The sequence below is a fragment of the Lagenorhynchus albirostris genome, chromosome 13 (assembly GCF_949774975.1).
Source record: "Lagenorhynchus albirostris chromosome 13, mLagAlb1.1, whole genome shotgun sequence".
NCBI lineage: Eukaryota > Metazoa > Chordata > Mammalia > Artiodactyla > Delphinidae > Lagenorhynchus > Lagenorhynchus albirostris.
The window spans coordinates 950179-961782 of NC_083107.1; the positions used below are offsets into that span (position 1 = coordinate 950179).

At 47.4% G+C, this 11604-nt stretch overlaps 1 protein-coding gene across 1 annotated transcript in view; it reads right to left on the reverse strand.

The window, feature by feature from the left end:
- LIMS1 (LIM zinc finger domain containing 1) overlaps positions 1 to 8562 on the reverse strand; it is a 94437-nt gene extending 85875 nt beyond the window's left edge. Inside the window, exon 1 of the mRNA XM_060168888.1 lies at positions 8459 to 8562. Coding sequence (XP_060024871.1) covers positions 8459 to 8490 — 32 coding nt within the window. The 5' untranslated portion in view covers positions 8491 to 8562. The remainder of the gene's footprint in view (positions 1 to 8458) is intronic.
- Positions 8563 to 11604: the final 3042 nt, after the last annotated feature.

The following is an 11604-nucleotide window of genomic DNA, read 5'->3' on the forward strand; positions in this document are numbered from 1 at the left end:
CCTTCTTCTCTCCACATTTCAGAACTTTTTTTTGGCCGCGTCATGCAGCTTGTGGGATCTTAGTTCCCCGACCAGGGATCAAACCCAGGCCCATGGCATTGAAAGCACCGAGTCTTAACCACTGGAATGCCAGGGAATTCCCCACACTTCACAGTCTTAGGCTTGTTTTATACATAATGTCCAGCGTTTATTGTGCTTAGTGGGAGGAATAGGAAAATGTCCACCTGATCCATATTTCCCAGGTTCTTAACCATTTGAATGCTGGGAAAAAATCTAAAGGTTAATGCTTTGCGACATGTGAAAATTCTATGAAATTCAGATTTCAGTGTCTGTAGTTAAAAGGTCACTGGAAAGCAGCTGTGCCCATCTACTTACATGCCGTCTACAGCGGCTTTCACGCTACAACAGCACAGCTGAGCCGAGGTGACAGCATCTACCACGTGGCCCTTTAGAGAAAAGGTCTGATCGAGGGCCCTGACCATCCACAGCTGCCAACATCATCGCCTCCTGACGGGAGGACCCACCGCCCTCCCTCACGCAGTCACGGGTGTGGGAGCCCAGTCAGGCTTCTGGGCTGCAGCTTCCAAGAAGACGTGCGGGTCGAGGCCATGTTCACACCAACACAAGACGGCAACTGCCTCTCTCACTCTCCTCTCACGGGTCACTGTGAAGTCTTCCAGAAGCTACGTGACATGAAGTATTACAAAAGAATGAAAGCCAGCTGTCTTCCATTAAAACATTGACGAGATCTGCCCAAAAAGTATTTTTAAAGCCACTCTTCTCTATACGTCTAAAGGATTTTAAAGCCACTCCACTCTTCACTATTTTGTTTCTTTGGAAAATAATCACAAAATATTTATGTTAACATACAAAAGGTTGATTAAATTTCAAATACAGCAAATATCAAGAAGCTCGTCAGGGTCCTCAACAATTTTTAAGAGTGGAAAGTGGTCCTGAGACCAAGAAGTTTGAGAACTGCTTCTTTAGATCCAACAATCAATTTATACACTTTATAGGGAATAAAGAAGTTAAACTGTGCCCAGAGGATGCGACCTGCCAAATCCAGACTGTAGGAAATTCTTCAAGACAAGGAACCCGTTTCTTCAACAAAAAAAATCACAAGAACAGGAAGGGGGAAAAAAAAAGATGGAAGGGGTACCTATATGTTAAAAGAAACTGAAAGACTTATCAAACTCTCAAAAGGTATGAACCTTATTTAGATCCCAATTCAGAAAAAACTATAAAGTGAATGTTTGAGATAAAACAAAAATTGAACACTAACTGGGTAGCTGATGATACACAGGAAATAGTACTAATCTTCTTCAGGTGGGATAATGATGTTGTAGTTATGTTTAAAAATCTTTTCTAGACGAGTCCTTACCATCTTAGGATACCTATTAAAATCTCTAGGGACTTCCCTGGCGGTCCAGTGGTTAAGAATCCTTGCTTCTACTGCTGGGGGTGCGGGTTTGATCCCCGCACCCCCAGCAGTAGAAGATCCCACATGCTGCGAGGCCAAAAAAATAAAATAAAATAAATAAAATCTCTAGGATACGACACAGGGCAGAGCAGAGGGACAGGACTGGGCCTCGGTCACAGGTGAGGTCACGCCAGGCAGTGAGGACTAAAGCTAAGGTAGGACATGGGGACACATTATTCTACTTTTTGTGTTTATGTCTGAACTCTCCATTAAAAAAAGTTTAGGGGCTTCCCTGGTGGTCCAGTGGTTAAGACTCCTCGCTGCCACTGCAAAGGGCACTGGTTCGATCTCTGGTCCGGGAACTAAGATCCCGCATGCTGCCCAGTGCAGTCAAAAAATTAAAAAAAAATTTTTAATTAAAAATAAAACAAGTTTAAAAGTACAGACTTCATGACATTCTTCCCCAGAAGCAGGGGATGAGGCTGGCCCATCTGCACTGGTACGACCCCTGTGCGGGGAGGTCTGCAGCCCACATTTCGGGAGCAGCTCTGCCTGGTTCCTGACTCTCCCCCATGACGTGCCAAGTAAACCGGGCTCCCGGTTGAAGGCTGGCATGTCCCTACCTCCTGAGGGGCTCAAGGGACACTGCCTGGGGCCCATGTCTTACATTAATGACAGCAAAGCTATAATACCTGGTGACAAATGATCAGTTCCTCCTTTAATTTCGCAAAGACTTTTTTAACTTCTCCTCTGGTACCTGGACACAAATAACCCCCATACAAGACAGATGACGAGCTCCACACTGCATCGTAACTACACACACCCCGGCTGACAGCACCGGACAGACCTGCGCTGAACTGGAACATTGGTCCCCAGATTTGTCAAGGTCGCCACCACGTGCGCGGCACAGCCAGGAGCTCAAAATGAAAACAAACACACACACATGTACACACACACACACAAAGACACCAAATTTAAGTGAAGAACGTGATCTCACCTGATACATTCTCTGCTGGGCCTCCAGAGTGAGATCGGGACCCTCCAAGTTCAGAAAGGACAGTCCGGCAGTGAGATGATGCAGCTCCCTCGCGGCTGCCATGCTCGGGGAGCGACTATTAACCACACAAAGAGGACGCCTTGAAAGCGAGGAGAAGTGGGAGCCACAGCCTCGCCTGAACGGGAGGGGCCACGGGGAGGGGGCACAGCTCAGCATCAACCTCCGCTCATCTCACCCTGTCCCTGTGATGCGGGGACTTCCCAACCTCCTGTGCTGTTTCCTCATCTGTAAAATGGGCATAAAAATCCTGCCTCGAAGTGCAGCCGTGTCAGATTTGTGAAACAGATGTTTAACTCCTTTAAAGTACTTGTGTCATCGTAGGCCATTAATAAAAGATGGTTATTACTAAGAAAGTTTCCAGAAGAGCAGCCTAGCCATGAAATGAAATAATCTAAACAAGGATGACATCATTTGAACTTCTTCCCAGTGGTCCATGGGTGCTGGGTCTCTGCCTGCAGAGTTAAGTTAAACCACATGTGAAGGCCATCTCGTCTTACCCCAAGTTCTGTGAGTTTATTCAAGCACTGTCACAGACACTCAGAAGAGCTGGCTCTGGACTCTTCAATTCACTAATGAATGGAGGAATAAAAGGAGAAATAAAGCTCATTTAAATCCTGTTTGTTTTTTTCTTGGACGTCTAACAAACATGATGGAGATGTTCCTTTACTTCCAGAGCCTACAATTTGGCAGAAAAGATTAGATATCTCTACGAATAACTGTAACATAAAACAGAAGTTGATAACTACCCGAAAAGAAGCCAAAGTGCTTTGGGAGGAAAGACGTAAGCTCTGAGCCCTGAGCCCCCAGCGCACAACCTCAGTCCACATTGCAGGAACTCAGTATCCAGGGGCCAGAGGCAATCCTGCCCCGACTGCAGACAAGACACAGGAGAGGAAGGTTTTCCAGCCCAAGAGAGCCGCGTGGACAGAGGCCCTGTGATGGGAGAGCACCGGATGTTTTCAGAACCAAGGGGCCTGTGACAGGCCAGAAGGTGACGAACAGCCTGAACTCCAGGCGCGGCAGTTTGGCCCTTATTTGACAGGCAATCGGGAGTCTTCTCAACATTCTGAAAAGAGGGGGGGACGTGACCAACATGATGCTTTAGGCGAATCTGGAACCGACACGAATGACAACAACCTGAAAGATTCTCATGAGCTGGGACCACGTCCCACCCGCCTGGGAATCTCTGCAACCACACCCACCTGGCACCTGAGAACCACATGCCGCATCCACCATGTCGAGAAGGAGAAGGACCCACCAACGGCCCAGTTCCACCACCAGCTGTGCCCACACGCCCCCCCAGGTGGGCCCTGTGCTGCTTGGCAATGCGCCCGGCCTCAGGAGTCGAAACAGACACACGACACGAGGACTCCCACTCTCCCCGTGAGAATTACGTCATGGCCTGTCTGTGCGGATGGTCAGACTTGTTCCCTAACAGATGCACCAGCAGAGGAGCCCGCCAACAGGAAGGCCTCTTGGGCTGGCCCTGGGGGACAGCGCACAGGGTGAAGAGGAGACCCAGGCCTCCAGGGACGAAGAACCACCGTCACCAGCACGAGGGCCTCAGAACCCCAAGTCCCCAAGGATGCGCATCACAAAAGGAATCCACTTCAAAGAGGTTGACATCCGGGACCTTTGTGATACACTAGCTCTGGGGCAACATCTGATACTTCATCCAGACGTTTCCAGAATTACCATGTTCATGGGGCTCAGATACATCAGACAAGGTCTCACCTGGGCGTCTGCAGCCTATGGGGATGTCCCAGGGTCAGGACCGCAGGTAAAACCAGGGAAATCCGAGTGAGATCGAGGGACTGCATGACCGTCGATACTGCGGCTTGGCTCACGCACCACCATTTTGCAAAATGTTATCAATGGGGAAGCGGGGTGAAGGATACACTGGATCTTTCTGAATTCTTTCTTACTGCTGCATGGGGCCCTACGTGACCTCAGGTGAGCTACGTCGCTCCTGCGCGTCCCAGCCCAAGCTCACCCTCCACCCTCCGCGCCCTCCCCTCCCATGGGATGCACTGGCCACGGCCAGCTGTGTCTGCACCTTCCAACCCACACACAGAATGTCACTGTGGACTCATCAAGGCAAAAAGTATGCTCCGACGTGAAAAGGATGCAGGAACGTGACCCCCTCTCCCATGAGCTCCTGCGTGCAAACGTCTGATGAGATGAAACGAGATGAGTGGTCGTCGCACAAGGGGTAAAACCACAGCTGCTGGAGGGTCCACGGAACGTGGCAATGGGCACCCCAGCTCTTGCTTCTCTAGTATCTTAAAATTAAAGTTTTTGGAAGACAACCTGGCCACGGGCCAGCATGTAATGTAGATGACATTTCTGTAGGCAGGAAACCACAGCTTAAAGCACAATTAACGAGAAATGTAAAATCGACCAGCAGTTTGAGATGCTTTTCCTTCTATTTAAGGGCAGCCCTAGTTGAGAACGTGACCTACGCTGAGGTTTATTTACATGATCTTCTGAGGAACAGACACAAGATTACTGAAAACAGAGGCTCCTGGGGTAAAGCTCTGTGCTTCCATCACCGGCCTGGATCTGCCTTCCCCACTGCAGGCCCCCGGACCCTGAGGAGGGCAGGAAGGTCCCCTCGGGGAGGAAAGGGAAGGCCATGCACTGCACCCACACCCAGCAGGAGAAAGAGCGTCCAGGAGTGGTTCAGGGTCACCCCAAAGGCAAGGGGGGCGATGAACAGTCAAGACAGCGGTCCTGACAGCCCTAGGCCTGCAGGGCACACGGCAACCAGAACTGAGGCACCTTTCCCGCTACCAAGTCTTCATCAGTTTCCTTAAACTAAGTGCTCGATTTCCTCAGCGCACAAACAGGCAGAGAGCACTGAAGACCTACGAAGACCCTCGCTGCCAGGACACCACCTCTTCATAACATGCTGGCATCGTGCCCGGAAAAATCCTTCAGGGCAAAAGCTGCTTTTCCCCTAGTGGTTCTTCAAGTCCCACTGAAACTCCCTCCAGCTAGAAAGCACTCACTACAACAAGCATTTGCCTCACATTTCTAAGAAAGCTCTTTGTAGATTTCCCTTTTTAAATATTCCAAATATCTGCATTTCCCTCATGATTTCAGGTTATGTTAACAGTGGTTCTCAAAGGGTGGTCTCGAAACCCTGGAGGGTCCCCAGACCTTTTCAAGAAGCCGGGGGATGATTAGTGTTTTCATAATAATGCTAAGAAGCTCCGTGAAGATGCTGGGCCCTCCGCATGCGGTGGAGGCATTTTCACTGATGGTGCAAAGGCAGCCATGGGCACCAATCAAGGCAGGGGCAGCGGTGATGGGACCCAGCGCCTCACCCCCAGCCACCTGCAGGGAAAGAACACCCCTTTCCCTTCTCAGTGTCCCTGATGAAAGCGGTGTTGCCCCAGCCACTCTGGGAAAGTCTATGCTCCTGAGAAAGCTAAACATGGAATCACCATGCACCCGGCCACTGCTCTCTTGGACAATGATTCCAGAGAAAGGGACGCTTATGGTGACATCAAAAACCTGTCCACAAACGTCCATATGTCCTTATTATTAATAGCCAAAACCGGAAACAGCCCAAATGTCCTTCATTTGTTCCTCATTTGACAGTTAAGCCGTCCTATATACACCCACCCTGAGGAGAAACTACAATACACACAACAGCCTGGACGAGTCTCCAGGGAATTAAGCTGACTTGTTTAAAACGCAATCCCAAAAGGTTAAGGACGGTATGATTCCACTCATACAGTATTTCTGAAGTAACAAAATTTTAGAGATGCTGAATGGATGTGTGGTTTAAAGAGCAGGCGGAGGAGAACACAGAGGAAAATGGAATAGGAGGGACCCTTGGGGTGAGGGCACTAACTGTCCTCTATCTGGACCTCGGTGGATACACACACCCACACTCGTGATAAAATTACACAACACACACACGACTACAGGTAAAACTGGGGAAATCGGAATAAGATGAATGGATTTTATGACCATCAGTATTGTGGCTGAGACTGTGCACTACAGCTTTGCAAAACGTTATCAATGGGGGAAACTGGGTAAAGGATACACTGGATCTTTCTATACTATTTCTTACAACTGCAATGTGAACCTACAATTCTCTCAATAAAAGTTTCTATTAGAAAACGTACACCCATGTTCATAGCAGCGTTATTCACAATAGCCAAAAGGTGGAAACAACCCAAATGTCCATTGAAGGATGAATGAATAAACAAATGAATGGTATAAACATACAATGGAATATTATTCAGCCTTAAAAAGAAAGGAAATCCTAACACAGGCTACAAAATGGATGAACCCTGAGGACCCTATATTGAGTGAAATAAGCCAGTCACAAAAAGACAAAGACTGGATGATTCTACTTATATGAGGAACCTGGAACAGTCTAAATCAGAGACAGAAAATACAACAGGGGAGACCAGGGGCTGGAGGGACAGGGGAATGGGAAGCTGTTTAATGGACAGAGTTTCAGTTTCGCAAGAATAAAGAGTTCTGGAGATGGACAGATGCCAGCGATGGCCACACAACATTATGAATGTGCTTAATACCACACAAAAAAGCAAGGGATTGTGAAGGGAAAATTCAGGATGGGAATGGGATGGGATCAGGAGACGATCAAGGCTCTTAAAAGGAAAGGGTTATACTCTTTTTTTTTTTTTTTTGGTTCTACTCTTAATTCATATTGTATACACTGTATTGTCATTCTTTATATCTTACATATATTTTAAATTTTGTATTGATTGAATTTTCAATAAATTTTTTTAAAAACAAAAAAAATGTCCTTGATGAAGCAATACAAATTACTGTTATTAAATCTCGAACTTTGACCTTGTATTCTGTTTCTTGTGATGAACAAAGCACTTGGGCTGCATACCACAGTAAGACGATTGTCTGCAGGGAAAGCACGAGTGTGATCCAGTGCCGGCTGAATTAGATGCTTTTTTTCATGGTCTACCATTTTTACCAGAAAGAATAACAAACTATGGTTTTTAGACTTGCACTTGGCAGACATTTCTTGAAACTAAACAAAGTGAGTCTGTTACTTTGAAGAAAACAATTGCCAAGAGTTTCCTATCAATAATAAAAATCAAGCTTTCAACTGAAAATTAGAATGTTGGAAAACTTGTATCCACCACCTGGAGTTTGACAGCTTCTCAAACTTAGAGAGTTTCTAAGGAGATCAGCCGTGATATTAAGAAATGTTATTTAGTGATGCTGTATAAAGAGATGTGTCAACATTTGGAAGGGCTGCCTAACTCAGTGAATCAACATTTTCCAAATGAGGGTGATGTTACAACGGGGCACAAGCCCCTTCCAACTGCAGGGCAGACGGTGAATTTTAATGTCATGGAGAGTGAAAACCTCCATGTAAGGCTTCAGACTCCACATCAAACTAATCTTTAAGAAACATTAAGCTTGTCTAGTTTTGGAGTAATAACGAAAAATACCGCAACTACGTGAAAAGCTATTAAAGTACTACTGCTCCCTTTTCCAACCACACGTCTGGTTAGGAGCAGATTTTCTTCAGACTTCAACCAAAACGGACCGCAATGGACTGAAAGCAGAGCAGGCAGGAAAATGCAGACATTTAGGAGATATGCAAAATGTTAAGAGCAGGGCTCTCGTCACACTAATTTTTTGTTTAGGAAAATGCTATTTTCATAAAGCATGCGTTATGTATGTTGAGATCACAGACTTATTTTACGTTTAATGAATGAGTCAATGTCCTTTAAAGTCTCAGTTTCGTTTCTAATTCGGTAAATCTCGAGCCCTGAGACGTCCCCTCCCTCACGGACGCCTCTCGCAACCCGAGCCGGGCTGCGAGCGCCGGGCGTGGGGAGCGCCGGGCCGGGACGCGGTCCACTCGGGCCGCCGGCTCTGCAGGCCCGTCCGTCAGCGCACGGGGAGGGGCCGGCAGCGCCGCCGACGTGGCTCTGGCTCCGGCTGCGGGTTCACGGCCGCCGCGGCCTTACCTGTTGGTCATTCCTGCCGCCACGCCCAGCATCTCCGGCGGCCACGCGAACCCGCACCGCGTACCCGCGCCGCTCCCGCCGCTCCCGCCGCTCCTCCTCGCTGCGCGGACTGGCAGGAAGGGGCGGGGCGGGGGCGGAGGCCGCGCCCACCTAGGCTCGGCCCCGCCCAGCATGCCCCACCCACCCACCCCCGGAACCGCCCGCCCGGATGTCGGCCCCGCCTCCATATAGGCCTCGCCCCCCTGGACCGCCCCATATAGGCCCCGCCCCTATGTGGGCCCCGCCCCCATGTCGGCCCCGCCCCGCCTTGGCTCTGCCCTCGCCTTCAGGCCGCCCCTCCCCGCGCGCCGAGGCCCCGCCCTAGCGGAGGCGGACTCTGTCCCGGGGCGTGAGGGCACGGCGCGGTCGGGGTGAGGGGCTGCGTCGCCCTCCGTCCTGCTCCGCTGTCCCGGCACCAGAATCCCGCGGGCGGGGAAGGTGGGCGGTGTAGGTGCTGATGTGAAGTCAGCTCCGCTCTGACCCGGTGCGCGCTGTGGGGCCGCTCCTGGAGCTGCAGCAGCGCTGAAGACCCCGTTTACGGACAGTTCTCGCGGAGCGTTCCGGGGAACCCGGTGAGCCCCGAGGGGTGGCGGCTGCCCCTTACGGAGGACTGCAGTGGCCGGGGGCGGCGTGCGGCAGCGGAACACAACTGGCCACACGCTTGTACAGGCAGGGCCAATGCAGTTTGTTTTTAAGAGTAACTGAGGAGGTTTGTTTAACCAGGACATTAATTAAATAAATCACGGTTTATACACATAGTACTACACAGATGTAAAAAAAATAATAGCCAACAAGCACATGAAAAAATGCTCAACATCACTAGTCATCAGGGAAATGCAAATGGAACCGACCTCACACGCAGGGTGTTGTGTTGGTTGAGAAACTGGGGCCCTGGTGCACTGCGGGTGGGAATGTACACTGGTGCAGCCAGTGTGGAGAACAGTACGAAGGGTCCTCAGAAAACTAAAAAGAGAGTTGCCGTATGATCCAGCAATCCCACTCCTGGGTATTCATCCAAAAGAGTTGAAAGCAGGGGCTAGAGGAGATATTTGTACACCCAAGTTCATTACCAGCATTATTCACAAATGCCAAAGGATGGAGAAATGGATAAACAAAATGTGGTCCATCCATACAATGTAATATTATTCAGCCTTAAAAAGGAAGGAAATTCTGACGTATGCTACAACACTGATGAAACTTGAGGACATTGTGCTGAGTGAAATAAGTCAGACAAAAAAGGACAAATACTGTCTGATTCCACTTATATGAGGTCCCCAGAGGAGTCACAGTCATAGAGACAGAAAGTAGATGGTGGTGGCCAGAGGCTGGGGGAGGTGGAAGTAAGGAGTTTTGATTAACAGGTACACTTTCAGTTTTGCAAGATGAAAAAGCTCTGGGACTTCCCTGGTGGCGCAGTGGTTAAGGATCCACCTGCCAATGCAGGGGACACGGGTTAGAGCCCTGGTCCTGGAAGATCCCGCCTGCCGTGCAGCAACTAAGCCCGTGCGCCACAACTACTGAGCCCACACGCTGCAACTACTGAAGCCTGCGCCCCTAGAGCCCATGCTCCACAACGAAGAGAAGCCACCGCAATGAGAAGCCCGCGCACCGCAATCAAGAGTAGCCCTTGCTCACCACAACTAGAGAAAGCCAGCGCGTAGCAACAAAGACCCAACGCAGCCAAAAACAAATTAATTAATTAAAAAAATAAAAGATGAAAAAGCTCTGGAGGTTGGTTGTACAACAATGTGAATATACTTGACGTTACTGAACTGCACACTTAAAAACGTTTAAGGTCAATTTTATGTTATGTATATTTTACAACAGTTTAAAAAAATAAGGCAGATGATTTGTAGTAATAAAGAATGACCTCTGCAATATATTTCAAGTAAGGAAATAATGAAAGGGAGAAAAGTTTGTTTAGTATGCTGCCGTTTGAGGGAAGAGAAAAGGGAGACACCACCCACAGGCACGCGCGCACGCGCGCACACACACACACACACACACACACACACACCACTTGTATATTAAGAAATATCTGGAAATATAAGATATGCAAGAAACTAGTAACAGAAGTTGGATCTGTAGAGGGTCTAGGGATTAGAAAGAGGGGAGAACATGCACACAAAATATATTTCCTTAATGGAGTATTATAAATTCATTAAAAATTCAAGTTATAAGACAGTAGTAATTTGAGAAAATATGCAGTGTGGTTAATTGTATGGGATAAGTTAAAAATTTTATATACAGTGTGTGAATTACAACTGGTTAAAAATGCTTAAATATCAACAGTAGTTCTGATTTGTTTGGAGAACAATCTATGTGATGTTTTCCTATATTTCTTTGTTTTCTAGAAAAGAATATGTATTAATTTTTAAAGAAAAAATCAAAATATTTAGAGACTTGTCTTGATATCTAATCTCCCAACAAATTTCATCTCCCACTTCTTTTCGAATAAAGAGTTGGGGTTGTTTTGCATATATATTCCAAATGTTCCCAAAAGTAAGAGATTAATTTCATATCAATTGCTTTGCTTAATTGTTGTTGTGGTTATATTTTATAAAGCAGGTTTCTTTTCATGGTAGCTTGCTTCCAACATACTGTAGTTTGTGATCTATTAATCTTGCTGTCACTTCAGGACACTTGGCTAAAAACTGGCTACCTCTGGGTCTCTAATTGGTGGTTTTAAAGCAGTAGTGCATTTCATCATAGTTATCCTGTCTGTGGACGGTTATCTGGGTGAGCTGCTTCCGTGGTTGACCAATGTCTGTCACAAAGACGGAAAAAAATATTGTCTCTTGGTCTTAAATGTTAAAGTGTGTTTCTTATTGTTCATATTTCCCTGGAGTCTCTCAGGATGAAACCACAATGTCTGCAAGACTGCTTCATTCATTTCTGTTTTGCCTCTCATTACTCGGCTTTTGAAAATGAAATTTGGTATTTGTAAGTTTATGTGTTATACGTATGTGGATACACATTTACACACAAAAGGCATATGATTGGAAATAGTTTAGAGGTTGTATTCACAATAAACACTTATTTAATGTGGTTTTTCTTCTTTTCATCCTCCATGGATCTCCAATAGACAAGTACGTAATAGGAGGACA